The sequence below is a fragment of the Pleurodeles waltl genome, chromosome 12, assembly GCF_031143425.1.
Source record: "Pleurodeles waltl isolate 20211129_DDA chromosome 12, aPleWal1.hap1.20221129, whole genome shotgun sequence".
NCBI classification, from domain to species: Eukaryota; Metazoa; Chordata; class Amphibia; order Caudata; family Salamandridae; genus Pleurodeles; species Pleurodeles waltl.
Window position 1 is genome coordinate 170,705,229 of NC_090451.1, and position 27,934 is coordinate 170,733,162.

The following is a 27,934-nucleotide window of genomic DNA, read 5'->3' on the forward strand; positions in this document are numbered from 1 at the left end:
CTAAATTCTGTAGCTGTGACTCTGCTCTCCCACCGTGCTGAGCATTTTTAAAGTTCTTGTTCTCCGTTGCACTGTGCTTGCTTGTTGTATATTAGTCGGCCCTTTGCTCTCTTTGTGCGCACTTCTTTTACTTATAGTCACTACCTAAATATCTATGCTTCCTTGCACCTGATTCACTATGGTATCAGATAACCCTCTGCTCTAGGTCTGTGCGCGTGCACACATGCTCCCTCTTCCTAATGTAAGTAGGCATCTCGTTGCTTCCCATGTGCATTCCACTTATTCTCCCGCCATTAGCCAAACCTCTGTGGGTACTGTGTTCCCTGTTTAGGTGAAACTGTGATGAAATTGTCTAAAATTCTCTTCAGCGTGTGACTTAGAATGAAAACGGTGGGAAGTAAACCACTCACAATGCTTCTTTAAAGAACTGTGGTTTAAGGATAGTTCCTGTCTGCCAACTCTGATACCGCCACCCTTTGTCACAAATGTGCCCATATCCTGAATGGGGTGTTTATAGAGAATTACCGTCAGCAGACCATGCTCATGAGATACTCTCCACAAGCTCTGTATTCTAAGACAAGCAATATTTTTCTAAAATGCCTTAAATCCTAAACTCCAGATCTTTGTTTTGGTGACTTGTTCCACCAATGCTGAACCCTATTGGTCTGCAGCATATATACCATGGTAATTCTGTTTTATTACAATTTTATTAACTGCTATTCATTTATACAGCATCTACTTGCCCATGCCAACCACCACAAGAACTGATCCTCCTTTCATGCTGTCTGTGAACTATGAAAAAGTGAATAACAACACCTCGGCTCAGGTAAGTTCAGGATGGCAACAGTCTTTCTGTTGCAGCTGTTTAGTGAGTCAAAGGTACACAAACGAAAGGATTCCATGAAGTAGGGTCTAATACTTTATGCAACCATTTACTTTGAGAAGGTATTGACTGACTGCTAGCCAACCTCCAAATATACTTTTTTGAGCAAAATAAACGTCCTTCTACAATGCACCTCGTTATACCTATTGATCCTTAAATCAGCTCACTATGTACCCCTAGTGATTTATTTCTTTAACGTTTTTTGTGAGCTCATGTGTACACTTGGCAGTTATCCCACAATCCTCTACAAGAGGTTTTGTAGATACAGGTGCAGTGTAGCTGTGATAAGAGTGACGTATAGAGTTGCTGTGGTTCTAGGACTTGCACTGGAAGATAGGTGTTGTAAAATCCATCAGGCTGGGGATGTGCCAGGTGTAACATTAAGCAAGATCCATGGAATTAATCCAGGCACCTCGAGTATGCCTTCCTTACATCCTTGACAAAGGTTGCAACTCATTAAAGCCCTGATGAAGAAACCATATATTTCAGTAGAACAGCCAGTTGGGTAATGGCTGGTGCAAGCTAATCTTGAGCATCTGCCAGGACAGCAAAGAATCATGGTGAAAGGTATGATAATGTGTTTCGATGCCAGAAAAAATTGTCACATCGAAAGTTGGTGTGCCACCCGTCATACTTCAGTCTGAAGAGGTGAGTTTTTAGTTCATTATTTACAGTACGTATTCTTACAATTTGAAGTTAGGTAATGTCTTTAAAAAGAAGATGTAATCTCTTAGAAAGCCAAAAGGAGCAAGAGGCTTTTAGAAACCTGGACAGATAACTCCAATGCGGACTCTTAAGTGGAAATTATGTGTGTGTTAGCATTTGTGGGAAAGTATACATGCTAGATCCTCAGTGGTATAATGGGCGAATGTCATTGAGATTCCTATCACCAGCTTGCAAGTGGTATGGTGGCCTGATGAGCTATGACTTGCAATCCAGTTTCAAAGGTAAATGAGTATCTTATAGGGTTCCATGGCTCAACTATGGTTGGTTGGGCAGAGCAATGACAATGTGTGAGGTTTTATGTGTAAGGCCACATTCAAAAACAATACAGTAAGAAATATAGAATGTAAGGTTTTGAACTCAGTTTAGCTAAAATGATAAGCCTTTTGCTTATCAAAAAACAATAAATGATAGGAGAAGGATTGTCATATCAAAAGCAAAAACAATATTACTGAAACTATTAGCAAAATGGGAATTTTGATAAGTGAAGTAACACTTTATCACAAACATCCAACAAGGAGCAGCAGTACATTGAAATCGCAAACAGACGAAGGAAGTTTCAACCAGGCCAGGACTAGAGCAAAATCAGTTACCTTCATTTGATGCTCACTGCTTCTGATTTGAACATTCTATGAAATGTACAATGAGTTTTTAGTCTTCAGGCAGTCTAGGACGGGTTCCACAGTGCTCAGTCATCTTGGGCAATGGTTGAGTGGCTCTCCAAATCCACATGAGTCTGCACCTTCATTCCCAGCACCTCACAGATCAGCAGGAAACTAATTTAGGCTTCAAAGGGCCCTTCAGAGGACCTAATCTATGTCATTTAGGACAGATTTACAGCTCAGAGTGCATTTTATTCAGGGTTCACTGTGATCTGCACTGGCTCCTGCGTCCAGGACATTTGCTGTCCCTCTGCGTTTAGCTGCTTGTAGCTAGCTTCTTCCTGTGAATAGTTAATCAAACGTGAGAGTTTCAAATATCCTTCAGGATGGGAAATGGGCTCCCCTACTCCTGGAATAAGTCCTGGGCACAGCACTAAAAGGTCTCCTTGCAGCAACCATGAAGGCATCTCCTATGACTGCAAAAAAAATGGAAAATAGTACAGCAGTGGTGGGTGATGTTAGACCAACCTGTAAAACTGGCACACCAAATCCCTTTACTTCAGTAATGTAAATCCTCTGCCAGTTGCACTGAAATACTCCATGCATGCCTTCAGTTTTTACTAATCCATGATGACAGTGGACAAATCAATTGCTAAGAAGCTCCTTCCTCTCACCCTAACAGCACCCACTAACAACAACTCTAACTAGCCCACTTCAAGGCATTGTTGTTAAGTAATAGATAATATTGGTCTGGGAAGGCACTGCAGATGACAAGAACCAAGTGTGACTTAACACGTTCTGTCACAGAAACTCCAGCCTTCCTAAAAAGCCATCTCTTCGCCCATAATACTGATGTTTGGGTTGCTTCTCTTTCAAGCTTGAGCACAGGCATCTTCCAGGCAGAATAGCAAGAGGTTTGATCTGAAACTAATGCACTTTGAAAAGGTTCAAAGAAGATGTGGAATGTTTTTTTGCTACATTATGGATCATACAAGGCCACCTTAGATGGGTTAGGCATGCAGTATCTCAGGTCTCAAATGTCAGTAAACTAAACCGGTGGTCCAAATCTGATTTTCAATGTGATTGTTTCAGGCTAAATGGCATTTAGGATATGATTTTAGATGCACTTGGATTTACTAGATTTGAGATTCAAATTCATAGTGGGTCTAGACATCTGAAGAAAAAATAATCTCTCAGTGCAGCTTACAGCTAGTTATATGGAACATACTAGCGGGTGGCTTCTCCTTCATTAGTGTTATCATAAATGGTAAGTCTGCAGTGGGACAAGCTACCTTAAACTATTAACACTGGTTACATATGGGTGAGCTATTAATATTTTGACAGGCCTGAGCCATAGCATTGTGCCACGGCCAGGAGATGGCAACCTAACACTAGTGAAGGCTGTATTGAGAAGACCAAATAAGTAGGGAGTTGTTTCCAAACCAAGATCATTTTAGAGTACAAAAGAATTAGAAAAACAGAGAAACATATAAAGCAAAAATATTAAGAAATATCTTTGCAGATTACCTAAACATACTATTTATAAGCAAGTGTGTTTTTGTATAGGGCATGTGCAAACTAAATCACCTAACGGTGCTGATCATTCCATCCTTAGTGCAAGGCCCAAAAGGCTTTGTGCACCATCCTCCTCTCCAAGTAGTGATGTTATTTATATATTTTGTTGTATTTACAGAACTTAAAGGAGTAGGATTGAAGTGGGGAAGTTGATAAAGTCTATAGTCTTTGTGCAAAGGCTCCTGGTTTGTTAAGGTGCAGAGCCAGTTATGAGTCTTTGCATCAGTTCATCATGTGCTTATGGCATAGGCATTTAGGACAAAAATTGATTTCACAAAGCTTTCTTTCAATTTGAGATAGCGGGGAAGAGAATGCAATGTGGTATGGCCAGAAGTTTAGAAGCATGTTCCTCAGACCTACTTGTATTTAGCTGTTTCGATCACAAGCTTGGGGATGAACTTCGAGTCTTCATGAAGTAGAGATTTGGTTGCCTGTGAGAGCGGTTGACTCACTTCAAAGCTGTCCATAGTCATGAGAAATATCAGGGAAATGCTGCAATAACTGCCAATCATCTTAGAGAAGTCCCGCTTCTTAGGTCGGGAGCTCAGGCAGGCACAAATTTAGCTTCTTTAAAAAAACTTGCCAACATAGCAAAGCTTGCAAAGTTTAAAACAATGATATGAATCTGCAAAACGTTTGCCGTTGTACCTCCAGATTCTGGGCTCTTTGTAGTTTGTTGTATGTTTTTGCTGGAGGTCCCAGCCAGTGTTAAGGGCATTACAATAATTTGGATACAGGTACTACAAATACCCATGTGACCCAGTGGGGACGGAATAGTAAAGGAAGATAACAGAGGATGCTACTGATGACCCAGTTGAGCTGGGGAATGTCTGTTGTACATTCTTTGAAAGCTTCACATAGACTCAGTTGAATCACGATTTAAACCGTGTAAACGTTGCAGAAATGCACTAGTCATGATCTATACAGTTTGTGCTGTCGAGAATGGAGAGGCTTGTGTGGAATATATATTCATACCATAGGAAAATAAGGTTTAATTAAAATATTTTAAAAATTCCTTCATTTCTATTAAACTATACCTGTGTATTGTACGCATTGTGTACAATTCGGATGTCTATTTTGAGAGAAATAGTCCTAATTTCCAATGGAGTTGAATGCATGCATGTTCACGCCTCTTTACTTTACAGAAAGGCTGGCCTATGTCTTAGTTATTTAGGGCTATAAGCTGTATATAATACATAAAGCATAGTTTTCCATGGCACAAAGTTTTTAAAATAACAAATAATTTGCTTTTAATAACCCATGCTCCCTTGCACATCTTTATTTTTCCAAAAATGCAGGTGGCGTTTGCTGTAGTATATTCCCAAGCATCAGGAAACTACAAACTAAACACAGATGTGAGTATTAGTGTGATACAATTAAGATTTATCTGTGTGTTATCTTAACAACCTGTGCTTTCCCTTTGAAAGCATACAAGATCTCTAGCCATTCAACCCCATATAGAGCATACTTGAGAATGTAATAGAAGCTTTCAATTTTCAGTTTTGCTACAGCAAAATAGTCCGGCATGTAGCATGTCTGTGTCTCAAAGCCTATTTTTATGTACCAAAGACATTCCTCTCCACTACCACTCTCAACCAATAATATGAAGCCCAACTATTTTTTGATTGGGTGTCAGATATGCTAGGAATTGATTCTGATGTATAGGTCAGGTTAACAGCTTTTGTTGCCCTCATGTCTTCCTCTTTGTTGCACTGGGAATGACTGCCTGAAACCACAAATGACCAGATCCTGATCTGATTCACAGGACCACAGTATGTAGGCAAGAACACCCTCAGACAAATTGTGCTGCCACAGAACATCTGCTAACATAGAAGATATTTGTTGTTCTATGTTTAAGAGTAGGATGAGAATATGGTTGTTCCTGGAAGCACAGGGATGTAGCGATTACAAAGGCAGAAAGCATGCAGGAGCTGAAAATGTGTGTCTACTCAGAACTCTCTCCCCAGTGTTTTTCACATGCAGGACCTCATTATGAGTACTGTGGTGTCAGACACTGTTCTTGTGGGGGGGAGAAAGAGGTTGAGGCACAAGGCATACATGGACTACTGGGCCGCAATTGTGGTGGTTGTGGTCATTGCCACTGGTGTCTTGGGGGTCCATCAAATTATGACTGGGCAAACTGGACCACGGACAACCCTTTCCACACTTGAACCATAGAGTAGGGAGAAATCACAGACTTCACAAGGGATGAATAAGGGGGACAAAAGCTCACAACTCAAACATCCACCAGCATACTCAATAACATATTGTCCAACCCAGTGCGTCACTGTTAGGCAAATAGAAAATACTTTAATCATACAGCAAAACTAAATAATAAACAATTCAATGAAAAGGACATACAGCTTTGCAAAGTTAATTGCACTTAACAGCAAGATGCTTTACCACTTTTTTCTCAAACCCTCCCTGCCTCCCCCTCCGGTCAGGATTCTTAATCTACAATTCACATTAGGTTTAATGGTGCAATTTGTTTAAATAGTCTAATAGATCAAAGTGCAACTCAGTTAAATGCCTGTTGACCCATTTGGCAAAATGTCTTAGGCATGTGCTATTGACTCGTTGCACACGTGATTGACGTGTTGCACACATTTAAGCCCACATTAAGACATTGGCGGTATAAGCTGCCTACCACCGCAGTGAAGGCTGCCAAAAGACCGTCACCGTGGCTACCATCCATTTGCCAGTTTATGACCACAGCCGGACTTCTGCCACAAGAAGGGCGGAAATCCAGGCGTGGCCATACCACCAGCACTGCCATGCCAATAAACTGCCGCCAGCCGTATCATGACACATGATTTGGCCTGGCGGTGTTCTGCTGGAGGGCACTGCTGGCGGCAGCGGTGCCTCATCCCATTCCCTGCCGGAAGATCACCTGGATGCAGGTAAGTTGGGCTTCTGACAAGGGAGGGCGGTGGGTGTGTTGTGTGTGTTTGGGCGGTTGTGTGCATGAATCTGTGAGTGTGTGAGTGTGTCTGTGTGTGTAGTGTTTGCGTGGGTGTATGCTTGTGTGTGCGTGTAAAAATGGAAATGTGAATGCATGTCTGCATGTCAGTGTGAATGTGTGTACGGATGTGTGTGAGAATGAATGGATGTATGCATGAATGAATGCGTGTTTGCCAGTGTGGGTGAGTGGGTGTATGCGTAGTGCGTGTCTGTGAGTGTGTGCGTGTATGGGAGAATCAGAAGGGGAGGAGGGTGGATGGAGGGGGGCTGGGGGTCATCTGGGGAGTGTTTGGGGGGGTGGGTGAGCCTCCTTCCAGTGACTGGGAAGGAATTCCTTGTCACTGGTAGGGCCTACCACCATGGTTTTCGTGGCGTTGTGAACGCCACGAAAACCATGGTGATAGGCAGGCTCAAAATGCCGCCGGCGGTACAATAACGGCCACCGGGCTGGAGATTGACGGGTTTGCTGCAGCCAACCCACCAATGTCATAATGTGGCGGCATGTACTGCCAGCATGTTGGCAATACTACCGCCACATTAGCACGTACCGCCGGGGTCATAATGACCCCCTTAGACTTTTGTACCTGCTACAGGCTGAGCCCTGCACTTTATCTGCTGATATTTGGGCAGTCCAGATTCCGGATCTCATGGCAGTGGCTTCTATCCTGATAAGGCCATTCATGAGGCTTCACGTGTGACTATGTTTGCGGGGGCAATTGGTGAGGAGGATCTGCATAGCAACACCTATCCTCAGCAGCAAATACCCTTCAAGCCAGATGTAGACAGGTGCTCTTGTGTGGCAGTTCTGGCTTTGAGGCTGAAACCTTGGGGCCGTAGTCTTCGGCAGTTGTGGCATCTGGGTCGATCTGAGCTTCCAACTTTAGTGGAGGGTTACACAGCAGCTTTTCTAGACCTGTGTGGAACACTCACTTACCAGATCAAGAAGGAATGGGGATTGGACAACATGGGGTGGTTTGGATCCCACTTTTATACACATTTTCCAGGAAGGGGATGTGAATTAAATGTCTGAAATTTATGAACCAATTTGGATTGATTTTCCTTCAAATTCCACTTTCAGGCTGCTCTCTAGACACAGCCTTAATTAAAGTGATCGATCTCACAACAGGTAACAATGGGGCTGGCTCCAAGCAGGAGTGTCCAAAATATGGACACTATAAAGTGTGATATATCCACACCTGGCTGTCATTAGCCTTCCTAAAGCAATCATTGGAGACAGACAAAAGGACAGGGGCTGCCTAGAAAATTCCTCACCTTGAACTACAGAAAATGCAGTCTCACCCCCACCATCTACCAAATGGTGTGCTCAGGAAGACCTAATCAGCAGTTCTTTCTCTACTAACAAGGTGCAGACAACAGGCCCATGCACGTGTCATTGGAACCAAGCTATACCTGGCTGATGAGCCCTAACTAGGGTGAAACTGGTCCTGGGTTGCATGTTTACCAGTGTAATGATTATCCCCAGACATAGGTCCCATCCACACTCTGTCACTGGAACCAAGCTGTACCTTGCTGATGAGCACTAACTAGGCCAAAACTAGTCCTGTGTTCCTTGTGTTCTTGTTCAGGGAGAACCTGACCTGGCACTTCGGGCTGAACTGTTTCCATTGAGCAGGGTCAAGACTGATTTGCATATGGGTGGGTCCAAACTAAGGAGACATGGTGTGCAAAAAAATAATGGACTGGGATGTGGCCCGAGTAATTACCAGTAGGTCAGATTAACTCGAGAATTCCATCCATCACTTTTATATAATCTTTAGTGTGAATACATTGTGGCAAGAGGTCAGAGAGTTTCAATGATTCAAGAAAATTCTTTGAAGCGTTCTAAGGATGCAAATACATTTTTGAAATTACACTGCAGAGGTTGTTTCAAGCTGTGCTACAAGCAGAAAGCATCTGAGAAGATGAACCTGACGGCCAACTTGATATTGTCTCAGCTAGAGAGCCAGGAACACAAGTGAAGAGCAGAAACCAAGCAGATGAATACATTTGGAGAGCAGTGCCCAAGCTCAGGCTTCTTTTCATCTACTGGGAATACAACCTAGCACCTTGTCATGATCATAATTTGGATTTTATAGACTAAAAATCCATAACTACTGTTGTAAAATCTTGAATCCCTGGCTCCTTGAATTCTACAGTAGATCATTGAATCTTGGGATCCTCAAATCCTGCAAAAAGATTGTTGAATCCTACTGCAAAGGTCAAGACGTGTGGGAAAGGCAAGAGTGGTAATGGCATGTGTTTTTCAAAGAGACATATCTGCTGGTGATGGAGGGTCACATCTGGGCACTACACATGTGGCACCCACAATCCTGGAGGAGCATGACTTCTGTCATGCCAGTGCACATGCTGTCTGAGAGGCAGTACCCAGTGAAAGGGGTGGCCCCTAATGACGAGAACAAGAGGTGGATGTGAGTGGGAATGAGCCCCTGTGGTGAACCATGCCATTTTACAAGGAACACATCCACCCTCAGAGTAGCTCTTTCCAGTGTTAGTGTTAGACATGAGGTCTCTAGTTGGCAGGGGTATGCCCCCAGTCCAAGTAGGGACACCCCACTCTAGTCACGGAAAGTCTGATACACACTAAAAGATAACCTGTGCTCACCCTCTGGTAGCTTGGCAGATAGCATTCAGGCTTATATAAAGAGGCAATGAGTAAGGTATTTGTGCAACACACACACACACATACACAGTAACAAAATGAAAACAACACAAAAAGAATCTGCACTAGGTTAGAAAAATAGACAATAATTGTATGCATAAATCAAGACCAAAACAACAAAAATTTTAGTTATGAATTATTTGAACACGAGGTGTAAAAATAGCACTTAGAAGCAAATAGCGCTTTGGGGGTTACTTGAGATCATGCTGGATCAGCGCAAACTCAACAGTTCAAGCCGACCATGATGGAGCGTGGGCCAGGTGCAGGAGCCACGCAGGCCCGGATACAGAGTACCTTGATCCTGGTTGCAAACATGAGATGCAGGGTTGACACTTTTGTGTCACTCCCACAGTTGAGGGATGCGTTGATTTTTCCCACGCACTGTTGGTGATGCATTGGTTTCCGAAGATGAGCGTTGAAACTGAGTGCTTTGAATCCAAAGTTGATGCACTGGTTTTCTCCATGCTGTCAAAGGGATGTGTCAAACATCTATCAGAGATGGTGGCGATGCAGTGGTTTCAGTGCTGTGTCAACCCCGATGCGCCAGGTGCTGTTTCAAGCAGGCAGTGGGTGCATCGGTCGATGTGGAGGTTCCAGAGATGCAGCTCAGGCCCCAAGTGTGATGAGCTGATTTTACTTCTGCAACAATGTTGGTGCGTCGGTTGATACTTTCACAGGCAGAGGATGCCTTGATTTCACTGGTGCGAGTAACTGGGTCCACTTCCAGTGAACCAGGCACACGACCAGGGCTAAAGACTTTAATATCCCTGAGTATCCAGCAACAGTAGGCAAGACAACAAACCCTTAGAGATCACTTTGGTTTGCAGGGCAGTGTCCAGCTCTCCATCAGCAGGGTCAGAGAGCAGCAGGACAGCACAACAGAAAAAGCAGGCCTCCCAAGTCAGCAGTCCAGTAGAGTAACAATACTTGATGCAGCACAGCAGTTCTTCTGAAAAAGTCCAGTTGTAGATCCAGAAGTGTCTGATTTGGTGGGGTCAGAGACCCAGTTCTTATACACAAATGTGCCTTTGAAGTGGGGGTGACTTCAAAGAAGGATCTTGCATGTGCACAATTAATCTTTCTTCCTCAGCCCTAGCTCCAAACTGTCAGCAGGAGGTAATTAGCCCTTTGTGTGGGAACAGGCACGGCCTGTTCAGGTATAAGTGTCAGCCCTCCCATTCTTCTTGCCCAAGAAGAACCATTAGAATGCAGATGAGTGCTCACACACACCTAATCTTCCTGTGTTTGTGGCTGGCTAGAGAGAATGCAGAAAGTGTAGCTGTCAGCCCCCCAGACATGTATTGGAGACTGGCTGCAGGCACACAGGGCTGTAAGTGCAGAGAAATGCCCATGTTTAAAAAGTGGCATTTCTAAAACTAGGAATGTTAAATCTGACTTTACCAGTGAGGAGGATGTATTATTATCATTCCAATGATATGACAAACGAAATAGCTACTCCTCAATCAGTAGGCCTCAGAGTAGTGAAAAACGAATTTGGGTGTTTTGCAATACTAGGACATGCAAAACTTAAAAGTACATGCCCGACATTTTACTTACGAGGGATCCTACCCTATGCACTACCTCAGGTCTACCATAGGGCAAAAAGTTTGGGGTGACCATTCAGAAAGGGCCATTTTCCAACAGTCTGGGACTGCTATGGCAATGAATTCTGTTTGAGACCAAAACAATGTATTTGCTCTTCTCCGTTTTCTTTATTATTGGGGATTGCACAGCAACTCTAATAACTATAACATTTTACAGAAATCATGACAAAACAAACAAGTATTGATGAAACTAAAAAGCTATCAGATACTGCCAGACCTATTGGCTTTGCTAATGCATGTTTATGGCTTAGATTTGCCAAAGAGCAATGTATTGCAGTGAATGAGGGTTCAAATAAAGAGGGTGTTAAAAGCTCTCAAGTGCCACATTTTAATCCAATATCCTTTCTCTCCACTTCCTGCAAGTTGGTAAAAAAAATGCTATAATTGAATTCTTATGCCTATTCATAACAGGGTGCAGTTATAGAAAGTCTGCTAAGTGCCACACTTTTAGAGGTGGGATGCTTTGATGTGGTAGGGTTAGCACAAGAAGCAGACCCTCCATCCTTCACACAGAAGTACATAGCTTGCACAGGAGGCCGTATAGCTCGAGCTTTGTAGCATCACACAACTCAATGGAATGGATTAATGAATTGTAGTTTATTGTAGACAAATTAAAATCTTACAATAATGTAACAAAGCAGCACACCAAAACACATCTAATACATAGATACCAAATGGTAAAAAAAAAAAAATAAGTTCAGTTAGTAAAAATAATTTTAAAATGCACTTTTTAGCTTCAGTTATAACAAAAGGTTTCCCAGGAGCAATCTCCAGGCGCAAAACCATTGCGTTCATTTGTATTATCTTTTTCTCTTTTCAGTGAGCAGTACCTCATCTATGTATTTCACTAACCTTACATTCAATGGAAATTCCTACCTATTGCATGTTGCACAGCAACTGTTTCCTTGTGGCACCCCTTTTTAAGGAAAAGGGGTCTGAGCCATTTTCATCATTCCACTAATGACATTCAAACAAAATGTATAGTAATTGCCAGAGCCCCGTCCAGAGGGCCATGTAACGATACAGGTTAGTAAACACAACTTGAAACTCAAACTGCACTCAGCAATGTCAATAATTCAGTGTCCATCCAAATACTTATTTTGTATGTAAAAGAAGAATTGTATTGCTAATTCTACGCACTCCATGAAAAAATGACATTTGCAAGCCACAAGACAATCCCCTAGAGGTCAGGGCTGTAGTGTTTCTCTGGCATATCCTTGTCCAATCCTTGCCATGTGTTTGGGTTATTTCCCGTTCACTGGTGTCCGCATCCATGGAATGCAAACTAGTAGGCTTTACTCGAGAGTTCCCCTTTGACTCTTAGGAATTAGTAAAAAGTTTCAACAGTGTTGCATCACCTTCAGCAATGAGTTCCCTGAGGCCCAACAGACCAGATTCAAGTCTTATCGGCTCCTGCAGCATGGAAGCATTCAGCTCTCAGTGGGTGCCCCCAGTTTTGTTCATAGAAGTCGGGTTGTTCCCGGTACACTTGGCAGCATCTGGCAGGTGCAGGCTCTTTCCCGAGCTGCACTGCCGGCTTTCTCCAGTGAGCAGAGATGCTCCCAGCCTTTGTATACATGTTAAGTCTGTCTTCCCCACAGAGGGGAAGGGGGTGTCATAAGGAGGGGGGGCTCTGGGAGGGTAGGGGTTGGCAGGGGGGTTGAGTGGGGGTGGAGAGTGGTTTATCTTTGGCACCGACCAGTCTTGAGATGGTGCAGCATCCTCCTTGCTGTCCCCCCAAAGTCATCAGTGTCAGTCAGAGGCAGGTCTTGATGCACAGGCTGGCCTGCTCATCAGAGCTCCTCTTCTTTCAGGGCGACAGCCCAAACTTTTGACAAACATAGTACCAGCAGCTGCTCCTGGCAAACAAAGTTGCTGCAGTACTTGCGGGCAAAGTGCAGGCTCCTCTGGTGCATTCACCCTCACCACTATGGCCTCTCTTGGCACATGGGGTCATCTTTAGGGAACACATGAGTCTTGGCCCATTTTTCCGCAAAATAAATTCAGTGGTCACCCCCTTTGGTATACAGAGTCACAGCAATGAGGCGGTATGGTCTTTGTGTTCCTTGCAGCCCTCTCCTGGTTTACGAGGTCCCTGAATCACTCCTTCACACGGGTAACAACTGATCATTGTGCAGCTGTATTTTTGCAGAGAGAGTCCTCTCGGTAGGACTCCCCACTGGACCTCACTCTCGCCAATGCTCTCTTCTTCCTCACAGGGCACACTTTCTTGGCAAGCAGTCAGGCACTGGTATTCCAGGCTCCAGGGCCAGGTGGTCTTGATTTCTCTTGGTGATGCCCCCTCACCCAGCAAGGAGACTAGCAGGCTTTGACCCCCAGTCCGGGACACAGGCAGATGACTTGCAGAGCTTCCCTTTCTCACAGAGCCTGTCTAGCTACTTGGCAGATTACAAATATTGGAGACTCATCCTCCCCTTCTTAAAGTTAATTTCCAGACATGAAAAGTGATTTGGGGTCTGAGTCTTTGAAATTTTATGTTGGGGTTCTGCTTCTTTTGAAGGGTGCTCTTCTGATTCTCTTCTTTCCTCTTGAAAGTCTGTCTGCCACAGCAGGAGAGTCCCCAAAGCTGTTAGGCCCACTACAGGACATGGGAGTGACTAGAGTTCACACGTGGATGTCAGCCACTCTTTGGTTCCTTTATTGGCCCCATCTCCTTCCTGAGATGTGTCCAGGCTCCTCCTCTCCTGATCTATCACTGAATCTAAAAGCACCCCTTTGAAGTGTAAAGGATGAGTCCCTTTCTCCCTTCCTCCAGTGTGTCACACCCAGCTCACAGGAATGCAGCAATACACACATCTGTCTGGGCGATTCCTCTACTCTTAATGTCTTCAACAGGCAGGCCTGTGCTTCTTAAAATGGAACCCAGGGTTGTCCACGAAATGTACCTTTGCAGCCACACTTGCACGGGGTGTACATAAACAGCATACACACTATCCAGTACTGCCACCTCCATGTATTGTTCCATCCCAGGCACACGCATATCTAGTACAGACAATCACTCTGTGTGTACTGCACAGTACTGTACCTTTATGTATTGTCATGGTGTGCTCCGTGCAAGCACACATACACTCAGCATATACTTACCTTGTGCACGCACTGCACAGCACAGCACTACATCTCTCATGTAATGTATTGCTTGGAGGCATAAATACACTCAGTGCATGCACTAACCATACCAGTCCTACACAATACTGCTCGATCACTGTACTGTATTGTTCCCAGGCACACATACATTCAGCATACAATCACTATGCTTCACAGTACTCTACATCTACCTGATGTAGGCCAATGGCGAGCTAAGCACACAGAAGTGGAACCTTTAAAATGGTGAGTGAACTGGTGCTGCAATGCCCAATAAGCCCCAGTGGAGGGGCTCTTTGCCGAAGATCTTTTGTGGTTGCCGATGAGAATTGTGAGGTGCAGAAGAGGTGTGGTGTTATGAGAGTGAGTAGATTGGTACAGTAAAGGTAAATTAAAATAACTAGGGAGGATCCAAAATCAGTTTATTGTGTAGGAGCCCCTGTCATGATTAAAAGCAGCAGAGTGAGTCAGTAATGAGCGCAATGATCCTTCTGACTCAGGTGTACAAATGGAGTAAGGTGGACATGTTTCTTGCCTATTTAATGCCACACCTCTTCTGCACCTCACATTTGGGTTCTGACCTGCACAAAGTGCTTTTGGTTTTTGTAGCAACCGCATACTGACCTTTAGTTATAGTTAGGTGGGGCATGTAAGCTGGACCTTTTCCAGCCCTCAGTCCTTTGTTGTTGTGAAGTTCACTATAAAATAGACCATCCTCTCTTCCAGCGTATTGTTTCCCCAACCACTCCTTTCTTTGCTAACCTGTTTCTGGGCTTCCTTCCAAAGTTCCACAAATGTAGGGCACTCCTCCTGTGCCATGCAAAAATCTTCCCAGGTAGGCCCCCAGCAGCAAACAAACCCTGCAGCTCTGGGAGTTACCTAGCCTCCAGCAACTGGTCCACTTCAGGAACCTCATCCTCCCCTCCGCATGGAACAGAAGCGATGACCTCCATGGCTATTGCCTTTCCGGAACCTGCCCTTTCCTGCAAACTACCTTGCCTGGTACCAAGCCAGGGGCATTCAAATCATTGCCCAAGATGAAACCAAAAGACTTTTCTATCCCAGCAGTAATTATTCAGACTTATAACCACACAAGTGGCAACTTTTGAAATAACATTTAATATGTTAGCCAAGCATGTTTTATTTCCAATAATGTAGCTCTTAGAAAGCCAATGCTCATAAAGGAGTACCTTTCTGATTTTGTCAAATAGCATCATAAATAATTTAATAGATTAATGTCGGAGAAACTGCCCAAATATAATTTTGATATTGTTTTGTGTTCAGTGCCCCAATGTCCCTTAAAGCGGTTTTTGACAACTGTTTAAAGTGCTGTTGAAGAAGTCCATAGTGTGTATGTCTGTGAAGTGCAGAGTGCCTTCTTTAAAGATGCCATCCAAGGAGTATTTCTAGGGCGATTGGTTGAAAGGGCGAGCCAAAAAGTAGCTATGGGAGTCTTCCTTGGCATATTGAATTGCGAAGTAACTGACCAGATGTTGAAGCGTTCATTTTAACAAGTGTTACTGCAGATTAAATAGCAGGCTAATTTGAGATTGGCAAATTAAGTTGGGCAAATGAAAAATTTGCCCAAAAAAGTTGCACTGAGCACCATTCACCCAAAAAAGTAACTTCCCTAAAAAGGCTGTCGATAGTGCTCCCAGATTTTTGTTGAGGTTGCGCATAGCATTTGTCAAGGAGATGGATTGAAGGCCATATTTACAGACCCCGTTGTCTCATGCTTGCACCACGCAATATGGCTTGTTTGATGCAACCCTTAAGGCAGATTTATGAAGCCAGGCAAGGCCACCTTGAGGTAGCCTTGCCTGACTTCATAAATCTGAAGTAACACAACACAGCCCAAATCACTGTGTTGCATTACTCTGCCCTGTGAAGGCGTTCCATAGTTTCTCGCATGCAACTGTCATGGATTTTGACCCATTTCCACATTTACCTGAAGTGGTAAACCTGGCAATGTGCCAAAATGTTACACCTTCCCAGGGGAGGCCTAGTACCGAGAAATAACTTTATTTCTACCTGTTACTTCCTCTTTCTTTGTGTACTGCATTGTGCAGTTCACACAGAAAGAGGAATATGACTCAGGCAATTGTTTTTGTGCAGGAAGGCACTCCTTCCTGCACAAAAACAATTCTCCTTACAACTGAGGCACCCTTGCACCATGGTGCAGGGGGCCTGTGTTTTCACTAGGCTACCGAAACCGCACCAGCGCAGGGAGAAAGGCAGGAATGCACCATTTTCTTCCAAATACAGTGCATTCCTGCCCTTTCCCTAGTATGCAGCTAAGTGAGGTAACTCGCTGTGCTGTTTAACGTGGCCATAAATATGGCCTTGTGTTTTTACGCTTTTACATTTGTTGGATGATCCCTTATCATCAATCCTTTCCTCTAAATAGGCATATTTCCTTTGTTTCTCAACTGGGATGTCACCTCCATCACCTCACATTTCACGGTTTACTGCTAAAAACTAAAACTGCAGATTTGTTTGCATTGATTTTGTGTGTTGCTAGAGTTATAGTTAGAGTCTTCTGCAGTAAGGCTGATACAGTAAGACTTAAAATAATAATGTCTCCTGTGTAATACTGGGTCCGAAAATTAAGCATAGCTAATCTTGGTGGATGGCAGCCTTGAACCTTGAGAGCATCTGATAAATCGGCAGATTACAAATTAAAAAGTGGCGGAACCAGTAAACAGCCCCGTTTTAGCCCTCTTGTTCTCGTGATCCTTCTATAATGTGACCATTATGTGTCAATTTAACCTGGACCTACGTGTCCTACATGTTCCTGTACAGCAACTGTATGGCCCTCAGTAACGTTGGGGAATGCCCTAATTAATTTAGAACCTAATTAAGCATAGTCTACTCCATCTAAGGATATATGTTAATTGATTAAAACAGACATACTTGTCCTATTGATGTTGACTCATGAGTCACTAAAGTTAAAGAAATGCGGTCTGTTATCAATTGTGTTACTGTTGCCTCTGAAGGCAGTGTGAGTCTGAGGAATTACATGTTTTGATTCAGCCCATGTCTCTAACTCATTCAGTAAATATTTTGCATAGTATTTGGCTTTGACATCAAGAAATGTAATCATTCAATACTTGTTATTGACTGGGGTCATCCTTATTTGTATGCTAGATGCATAGATGCAGTATGGGTCCTTGCCAAGAAGATGGGACTCTGTGAGCTTCAAAAACTGAGCAGAAAAGAGGAGTGAGAATGTTGGCTCAAAAATCATGATTAGACTCTAAGGCCCATATTTATACTTTTTGACGCACAACTGCGCCAACGCAGTTGTGCGTCAAAAATTTTACCGCCGGCTAACGCCATTCCAGCGAGCCATGCGGGCGCCTTATTTATGGAATGACGTTAGCCGGCGCTGCGGACTGGCGTGCGTCAAAAAATATGACTCACACCAGGCAGCGCCGGCGTAGGGGAAAATGGAGGTTGGGCGTCAAAAAATGGGGCAAGTCAGGTCTGAGGAAAAATTCAGGCCTCAACCCAATTTGCGCCATTTTTTTTTACGCACAACCCCCATGGGAATGACTCCTGTCTTAGCAAAGACAGGAGTCACGCCCCCTTGTCCAATGGCCATGCCCAGGGGACTTATGTCCCCTGGGCATGGTCATTGGGTATAGTGGCATGTAGGGGGGCCCAAATCAGGCCCCCCTATGCCACAAAAAAAATACGAACAAAAATACTTACCCCAACTTACCTCAACTTCCCTGGGATGGGTCCCTCCATCCTTTGGTGTCCTCCTGGGGTGGGCAGGGGTGGCAGGGGGTGTCCCTGGGGGCATGGGAGGACACCTCTTGGCTCCTTCCTAGCCCACAGGTCCCTTAACGCCTGCCCTGACCCAGGCGTTAAAAAACGGCACCCATCAGGCTGGGCGCCATTTTTTAAGGCCTGCCCACTCCTGTGCGTCAAAATGACGTCAGAGTATAAATATGGGGCACAGGCCTTAAAGTCATTTTTTGGAAGGGAACGCCTACCTTGCATATAATTAACGCAAGGCTGGTTCCCCCTTCCAAAAAATGGCGTACATGGTGGAACTTTGACGCCCGCGGCGTCGGACGTCAAAGTATAAATATGGGGCAGGGTTTGCGCCGATTGTGCGTCAAAAATTTTGACGCACATTCGGCGCAAACAGAGTATAAATATGCCCTAAAAGCTTATTTGGAAGACTATTCGAAACTTGTGACATCATCTTCTTTAGATGACTTGATGTTGGTCTGAATTACGCTGGGGTCGAGAGTAGCTATAGTGTTGTGCCCAACCCAAACCAGACGAAAAATTGTATTATAATGTTTATTGCAGATCTATTGATTGGCACCAAATGTATTAGGTAAACAAAAAATGCCCTTTCAATTGAAACCCATATGTATAGTTTTATATGATGATCAATCAATCATGGATTTGTAAAGCGTGGCTAATCCCCCATGGGGTCTCAAGGTGCTGTTTGTGGGTGTGCTGCTCAGTGGAAGAGCCAGGTCTTGAGGTCCTTCCTGAACTGAATCAGTGATGCAGTCTGCCTGAGCTTGAGGGGTAACATGCTCCATGTCCGTACTGCTAGATAGGAGAAGGACCTTCCTCCTGCTGTGCTTTTCTGGATCTTGGGGATGGCTGCAAGGGCGAGCTGGGAGGAATGGAGACGTCTGTTGGTTATGTAGACAAGGCGGTGATTGAGGTATGCTGGTCCTATGTTGTGCAGTACCTTGTAGGTGTGAATCAGGAGTTTGTATATGATGTACTTGTTGACTGGGAGCTAGTGTAGGTCTCTGAGGTGGGAGGAGATGTGTCTGTTTCGGGGATATCCTGGATGAGTCTAGCTGTTGCATTCTGGACTCTTTGAAGTCTTGATTGGAGTTTCTTGGTGATGCCGACATAGAGTGCATTACCATAGCCCAGTTTGCTGGTGATGAGTGCGTGGGTGACTGTCTTCCTTGTTTTGGAACGAATCCACTTGAAAATCTTCTGCAGTAGTCAGAGGGTGTGAAAGCATGATGAAGAGATGGTGTTGTCTTGGCGGGTCATGGATAGTGAGGTATACAGGGTAATGCCCAGGTTGTAAGTGTGGTCAGTGGGCGAGGGCGACTCCCAGAGCGGCGGGCCACCAGGAGTCATTCCAGGCAGAAGAGGTGGAGCCAATTACAAGGATCTCTGTCTTGTCCGAGTTGAGCTTGAGGCAGCTGGCCTCCATCCAGGTGGCGACTGCTCTCGCCCTGTTGTGGACATTTCTCTTGGCTTGAGCAGAGTCCTCGGACAGAGAGGGGATCAGTTGGGTGTCATCAGAGTAGGAGACTATGTTTAGTCCGTGTTGTTTGGTGATCTTGGCAAGAAGGGCCATGTAGATGTTGAAAAGCATCGGGCTGAGTGAAGATCCTTGGGGCACTCCGCAGCAAGTGTCTTTGGGTTCCTGATGTGAACAGCAGTAGTCTGACGCTCTGTGTTCTTCCGGTGAGGAAAGACCTAATCCAATCCAGGGCTTTATCTTGGATGCCAGTGTCGTGTAGTCTGTTGCAGACGGTGGAGTGGGAGACGGTGTAAAATGCAGCGGAGAGGTCGAGGAGGATGAGTTTGGCCGTGCCTCCACGGTCCAATTGATGTGTATGTCATCAGTGGGTATCAGTATGATATAATATCTATATAGCTAAAAAGACACATGCAGATATATCTCTTTGATTAGTCCTAAAAACAAATTACACTCATATGTCGTTTGTCTTTTGTCTCAATTTTTTGTTAGAAAATGTATCTCTCTCCTTATTTTTGGTCATTGTTAAATGTTCTTTCGCTCTCTCAGATATCTCTCGGAGTCCTAGGATCTCTTGCCTTTTTGTACGCAATCCTGGAAATCACCAGCTGGACTCGGCGCTCGGGGAGCCCGATCATTGATTTGAAAGTAAGACATTTTTGATGATGGGTTTAAAATGTGCATTGCGTGGCTGCTCAAGCAGTTTGTTCAATGAGTTAATGAATGGGCTGGACTGTGTGAACTGTGAAAATCATCATCAAAAACGTTCATTTCAGGGTTTCATAAAACGTACTGTTTCATTTACAAAGACATAATTCCAAAGACATATTAAAAACATACTAAAAGTATAGAGCAGAGGGCAATAAATATTAAAATCCAGTGTTAAAAACATTATACTTTAATAATAAATGCCAGAGTGCAACCACGGCTCTAAGTCCATATTTGTCTTCCTTAAACACCGCGCCGCATGTAAATATGTGCTTAGTCCAAAACAATGTAGCCCTGAGTGTCCGCCTGTCAGATCCTTAATGCCACTTGATAGTTCCTTACTTCCAAAGTTAAGCAAATTGATCGAATCCATTCTCTTCAAGGCTTTGAATGTATGTGGCAAAATATAGAGTAAGCCCCTCATTCTCAGGTCAGATATATACAAAGGTGGCAACAGTCCCTCCTCCCTGGGGCTCATAGTGCATAATATTTGTCTGCAATATTCCCACTCTGAGCCTAATGTATGAAGTGTGTGCTTAATGTTGCATCAACTGTTGCTCTTTTATGAAGTGGCGATATGTGTCTTTCAGAAGGTTGATTGAGCTACCTGCAATGCCTTTCGCTTCATTCCAAAATGAATGTACATGTAGACCAATTGTTCAGATCCTTCATCGAAGATACTGCTGTGAAAGTCACTCTACTTACCTGTTCCTTACTACAGCACCACTTCTCTATCTTCACTCACTAAGAAATTAAAATGTCGTTTTACACTAAACAGGTGATTAAATGTATTCTTCTGATTTCCTCTGAATGTTCGAGGACCTATGAGTCAATACACATGGAAAGCTCTAGAAATATGTAAAAGTAAATGTACCAAATATTGACGAATTATGTACTGTCGAGCAATATGTGTAAGTGAAAGCAAATTCAATAAACTTGTATGGCGGTGTGACATCTATTGTCAGCCAGTCAGGAAGTGCTTTTTTCGGTTAGTTTAACCATACCAGCAAAACATATAGAAACCAATACAATATATAAACGGTTTAAAACCCCTTCAGTTCCCACATGAAATTTTAAGATAAATACATTTTAAAAAAACGATATGCAAATTGAAAAGCAATTTGCGTAAATACTGCACGTAAAACAGAAAAGATCATCACCATGCATTCGTGTTCAAAGCCAATTGAAATCACAAATCATGAGAACACTCTCTAGCCAAATAGTTTTTCCTGTCATCCATTGAATAGATGTTAAATGTAGAGATCGTTCCAAGTCCATATCTCAACCCTTGCGACATTGTGTGTCTAACTGTCTTTTGAAAAGATTTTCTATGCACAGCATTTGGAGAAGGAAGGAGATATTCTATATTTTCTGAATCTTTTCTTTCAATGAAATACCTTTATGAGGCCAAATTCACATTTCGTGACCCCCCGACGTGAATTTGCATTTGAGAATGATGGTATTAATGCACCTGAACATCACTATATCTGTGTGCGCGCAAGGTATGGAGATATTTGCCACTTCCGACGATCACTAAATAGGTTTCCATTTTCCAGCCTCGACTTTGTCTTGCAGGGAAAACTGTGGGAAACGTGTCTTTGTGGAAATCGAAGTCTACTGCTGCTACTGAAGCTTGGCAGAGATGCTGTTACAACAGCACTGGGGAGGAGGTGTGGCCTTGAGCCTAGACCTGGGGAACTTCGGACTCCAAATCATGCGACTGTACAAATCACATAACTTCCCCATGCCTTAAAAAAAAAGTAACTTTCGGAGCTCGTGGAAAGCGTTCTAATGTCATTGGGCTAGATTTGTGCTATGTAAAAAAGGTAAAAACTAAACCTTTCTGCGAGGATATCAGTGCTGTCTTAATGATTTTGTAAGCCCCATGCAAGACATATTTTGGGGGCCCCTGTACAAAACAAATTTTGCATTTTGTTACCCATCTCCTATCTCAAGCCTACATAATGCCAAGCAATGCTAAATTATATGTTAAACTTTGACAGGGTCACACAAAAACAGATGAAATATATCTTACTCAGGACCCCAAAAATCCTCAAGATGGCACGGGGTAGAGCGACAGGTGTAGAGGTAGATGGAGAGGGAGACAGGATGAGATAGAAAAATGGAATAGATAGAGGTAAAAAAGAGAAAGTTCACTTTCCGAGGGGGCCCCATTCGATAGTGGGGGGTCCTGGGGTCAGGCTGGCGTTGCCCATGCCTTAAAACGTCCCTGGGGATATGTGTGCAGCCAAGCCATATATTCCTTTTCTGCGGTTGATGGCTCAAACATTTATTCTTTCTGGCCAGAGAATTCTGTAATCATCGTGACACTTTGAAATCTAGACTCTTCCCCTGTGACTTGTGGCAGATGGCTACTCAGTTGTTTCCTCTCCCTAGGACCAGATCTGCATCCAAAGGGGGCTCTGCTAATTAAGTACCACTGAATGTTCTAAAATTACCAAGTGTTGCCTACATTACTCAGATATGCCTTGAATATCTATATCCCTCGATAACCTTTTCTATTGTTAAAGTAAAATGCTCCAAATGAGGTGCAATGCACAGTCTTATCTACTGAGCCTGGAGACTTCAATCCAATTTTGTATATTCCAACACTCTAAATTTCAAATCTTAAAAGTTTGCGCCTTCCCTCAATTGCAATGCGTCAGGTTGCCACTAGAGGACACTGCTTCCAAAGACATCATGATTTTCCAGCCAGAGCACGGTAAAATCAACATTCTAAACTCGAGTGGTGTTATTTAGTTTTAACCTACGTTGATAAATATTTGCCAAGGTGAAGACCAGTCGTATTCATGATCCGCTTTGCTGGCGCAGTGAGGAGTCGAGCGCCTTCTATGCTCCTGGAGAGCGTAAAGTGAATTCATTTAACTGGATATTACTTTGCAATAGTGCTTTACTTTCAGACAAAACACCTCAGCTATTCTAAGAGACAAACCTTCAGTGGCGGCCGGCAGCTTTAGAAGGGCGGGGGGCGGGCGGGAAGCATACACACATGCAGACACGCACATCCATTAACAGCACTCATAACATTCAAACATGCACGCACGCACAGAAACATTCATTTTAAAAGATCACACACACACTCATTCTTTCACAGGCACGCACATCCATTAACATTCATAACATTGAAACATGCACGCACGCACCAAACATTCATTTTAAAAGATCACTCACCCTCATTCTTTCACACACGCACGCACATCCATTAACAACACTCATAACATTCAAACATGCACGCATGCGCCAAACATTCATTTTAAAAGATCACACACTCATTCTTTCATGCACGCACGCACATCCATTAACAACACTCATAACATTCAAACGTGCACGCACCAAACATTCTTTTTAAAAGATCACACACACATGCATGCACATCCATTAACAACACTCGTAACATTCAAACATGCACGCACCAAACATTCATTTTAAAAGATCACACACACTCATTCTTTCACGCTGCATGCACATCCATTAATAACCTCATAACATTCAAACATGCACACACGCACCAAACATTCATTTTAAAAGATCTCACACACACACACACACCTTCAGCCTCAGAGGTCCCAAGAGGGTGGGAACTGCTGCCTTCCCTCATTGACTAGGTCAGCCAATGAGGGAAGGCAGAAGCCTCAGCCTCGTCACAGAGTGGGATGGGGTCAGTGAGACTGCTGACCCCACCCCACCCCACTCTGTGATGAAGTGTCACTGGTTGACACTCGCCCTGGGCGCTTCAGGGCTTAAACCTGAAGTGTCCAGGTCGAAGTCAATGGGGGACACTTTCCTCATCACCCAGGGGAGGGCCTCGAGGCACCTTTGCTGAGCCCAGGAGGTCACACCCATAGGAGCTCTGACCTCCTCAGCCCAGCACAGTTCAGGCAGCCAGGAGTCTGCGCAAATCGCGCATGTCTGCTCCTGGCGGCCCGGCCTGAACATGAAGAGTGTCCTTCAGCCTGACAGGCCCTCTTCATGAGGGGCAAAAGGTGGGGGGCATGGCCCCTCCACCCTAAAGGACAGGCCGCGCCTACAAACCTTGCTCACCATTTTGGAGCTGTACTGTCTGAAAATATACCATAACTTGGGTTAAATGGAGGACAGGCACACAGGACTTTTGTGAGGGGGAAATGCACTAGTGTACAGCTGCATCTACATCATTTGGGAATATTTCGATGTGCTCCCAAATATGTCAGAGAACAAAAGAGTGCCTGGCAGAGAATGCACTTTGCCCAGGAGGATAACATACTTTAAGAGAGGTGTCGGTCGTAACCACAAGTAGGATCGTTGCCCCCTGTTTGCACGTTCGACATCTTAACTCCTCACTCATCTGGAGAGGCGGTGTGGAGAAGTTACCCCACAGTATGCTGTAGTCACCATACGAAGCAGTACCGGGTAGGCCGAAAAACTGACTCCCGATATGCAAAGGCCAAGTTCGCTGTGCAGCCACTTTAGTGTGGGCAGTGCTTAATTTGTAAATAAAAACGTGCCGGTGCACAAAGCCCTCCTCTTAAACACACGGCTGCTGCAATTAAATGTGCGAGCATGGAATACTGTGGCAGCATAATCCTAAAGCCATCTCAGGCCTCTTCAATCCATTTACAGCCACTTCCTTGCCCTTCAGCTCACTCTTGTAGCTTTCTGCTTTTTCCCATTGTGATGCTTTTTGCTCACAGTAAATGCTTGAGCACTGAGGCCCATATTTATACTTTTTGACGCAAAACTGCGCTAACGCAGTTTTGCGCCAAAACAATTAGCGCCGGCTAACGCCATTGTGAAGCGCCATGCGGGCGCCGTATTTATTGAATGACGTTAGCCGGCGTTAGCCGCCGGCGCTGTCTGGTGTGCGTTAAAAAAAACGACGTACACCAGGCAGCGCCGGCGTAGGGGGAAAATGGCGTATGGGCGTCCACAAATGGTGCAAGTCAGGCTGAGGCAAAAAAATCGCCTCAACCCGATTTGCGCCATTTTTTTACGACGCCCATCCCCCATTGAAATGACTCCTGTCTTAGCAAAGACAGGAGTCATGCCCCCTTGCCCAATGGCCATGCCCAGGGGACATCTGTCCCCTGGGCATGGTCATTGGGCATAGTGGCATGTTGGGGGGCACAAATCAGGCCCCCCTATGCCACAAAAAAAAAAAATACTTACCTGAACTTACCTCATTCTGAGCCCACAGGTCCCTTAACGCCTGCCCTGACCCAGGCGCTAAAATCCGGCGCAAATGCGGGTTTTTTAGACCCGCCCACTCCCGGGCATCATTTTTGCCCAGGAGTATAAATACGACGCATATGCATCGGAGTCATTTTTTAAGACGGGAACGCCTACCTTGCATATAATTAACGCAAGGAAGGTGTTCACGCAAAAAAATGACGCTAACTCCATGAACTTTGGCGCTAGACGCGTCTAACGCCAAAGTATAAATATGGAGTTAGTTTTGCGTCGAATTTGCGTCGAAAAAAACGACGCAAATTCGGCGCAAACGGAGTATAAATATGCCCCTGAGTGTGGGTAATGCAAAATAGAACCTGTAAAAATACCTTCATTAAGTGATTTTATTTACCTTCAATGGACCGTCTCCCACTTCGTACCCAGCTCTCACACTGCCTCTTTTACTCCACCTCCCTTTACTGTACTATTTTCTCACTTGCACTCTTGGTCACACACTCCCTTATTCCTGCCTTCCCCTCTGCACTGCATCATAATTCCCCTCTCCCTGAATCACTGATGTCCTTGCTTCTTTCTACCCACACTCGCTTCCTCTATTGGTCCTTGCTTTTCTCTTTGCCCCTCAGTACCTGCTTCCTGTCTCCACTTACTGCTCACCACAAGCACACATTACCAGAGGTGCAGCTTGGTCAATAAGATTGTGTGCCTGTGTGTGTTTGGAGGGTTTGGGGGAGGAGACAAGCAGGGTGCATTGGTGGGCCTCAGGGGCAGTGGGAAGCGAGAGGAATGCATTTTGATAGGAGTACTAACAGAGGGAAAACACAATATTTTGTAGAATTACCAATATTTTTGATGACTTTAAAAACTTTAAAAACTGAGAGGGAGAGTGTGTGTGTGTGTGTGTGTGTGTGTGTGTGCGCGCGTTTTTGTCTGAATGTCTGTAAAAATTCCTGGGGAAATCTGGGAGACATCTCACCATACCTGACTAAAAGCACCTGTACCCAACTATTTATCAGAAAGTTCATTTATTGGGAGGAGGGTGTATCACCCCACACAGCCCACCTAAAGCTACGCCCCTGCATATTACCCAGCGTCCTTACAATTCTCCTTCCAGATTTACTCACTCGTTCTGCCTCTCCCTCCTCGTCTAATTTGTTCTGCGACACTTTACTTAGTGCATGGTCTAATAATTATTAACCCTTTCTCTGCTTCAGGTCATTGCTAAGTTTTTCGCATTTCTTGCTGGGTCGCTCGGAAACACCTTCTTCCTCATCGTTTATGGAACTGCTGTGTACTGGCTCATTGTATTCAAGGTGAGTTGTGTGTTTCTCTTGTCTTCAGCAGTCTTATATTCTCTGAGATCTCTCAGTAGGCTAATGTACCTTCTGGCCAGCTCTAAAGGCCTCCTCATGCCACAGTGCCGGACGGTGAGCTAAAGTCTTCAACTTTCTGAGTCTATCAATGGCTGTGAAAATGTTAACACTGAAGCCTGATGGTGTCCATTCAATAATACAGAAGGCTGTGAAAACTAGCACCACAGGGAACAAGTTACAGTGTTTCCCTCCTATGCACAGCTCTCCAAGTACTGTACGGCCATGTTTCACCAGTAGAGGTGGCGAGCCGAGCTAGAGCTCAGCCGAGGGTTTGCTTGGCTCTTAGACCCATACATGAGCCGCACCCTGAACATAATTGCCATGTAAATCATACAACAAGCATCACTTAAAATGTAATAAAGGCCCAAATTTATACTTTTTTTGTGGCCAAACTTGCGTAATTTTTTTACACAAAAGCGGCGCAAACGTACAAAATATAACTATATTTTGTATGTTAGTGCCGCTTTCCTTTAACGTGTGGAAGCCTTGACATTAATTTGTCACATAATAGTTCTATACTGAAAAGTACTCATTAAAAATGCTAGTTTTTAAACATGACCTTAATTCACTAATGGTACTGTTGACAATGTGGGTGCAGGGGCAGAAATGATTATAAGAGACAAGACAGCTGTCATGTGAAACCTGTATGTGGCGCAGATACTCATATATAAAGAGCAACATTATAGTCTATTAAATCAAACACAATAAGTTTTTGTACAGCTAGTGTTCTGAACTCAAATATCTGAAGGTGCCTGAGATCACACATTTTGGTTAAGAGGCAAAGCTGCAATAATCCAGGTTTTCTGGTTTCACTTAGTAAACATCAGACATTAAATGGCAATCAGCCTCTCCTTTTATCTCAGATGTTAGAGTGGGGATGAAAGCACGGCTCGCTATGGTCTCGAGATTCTAAAAGGACCTTGAGCTGAGCCGGAGCCAGGCGTCAGGCTCGTGCCTCATGCAGCTCGCTCACCTCCAGTGACCAGTTGATCAGAGGTGCACAGGAGTCCCAGCCTTCTTGATTTCTCTGTGTCAATGTGCAGAAGAGAACTGTTGAGTGCCAGAGCTTATCCCAGCTTTATTTGAGTAAACACAAGAGCAGCGTTTGTTGATTTAATGTGGCCTTTACCTCTGATGTGAGTGTCTCAGCTGGTGTAACATGATCTTGGTAGTCACTAAGGGCCATATGTACGAACACATTTTCCCATAGACACAGATCTGGCCCTAAATACAGTAAGCATCAAGGCCTTAGCACCAACATGGACTAAATGGGATGTGT

General features: G+C 44.2%; 1 protein-coding gene across 1 annotated transcript in view; it reads left to right on the top strand.

Moving 5' to 3' along the window:
• Window positions 1-27,934, top strand: part of LOC138268296 (meckelin-like) — a 192,224-nt gene that overhangs the window by 65,744 nt on the left and 98,546 nt on the right. The window contains exons 14-17 of the mRNA XM_069217807.1: window positions 733-826; window positions 5,082-5,138; window positions 19,940-20,038; window positions 26,497-26,595. Of these exons, the coding sequence (XP_069073908.1) occupies window positions 733-826; window positions 5,082-5,138; window positions 19,940-20,038; window positions 26,497-26,595 (349 nt within the window). The remainder of the gene's footprint in view (window positions 1-732; window positions 827-5,081; window positions 5,139-19,939; window positions 20,039-26,496; window positions 26,596-27,934) is intronic.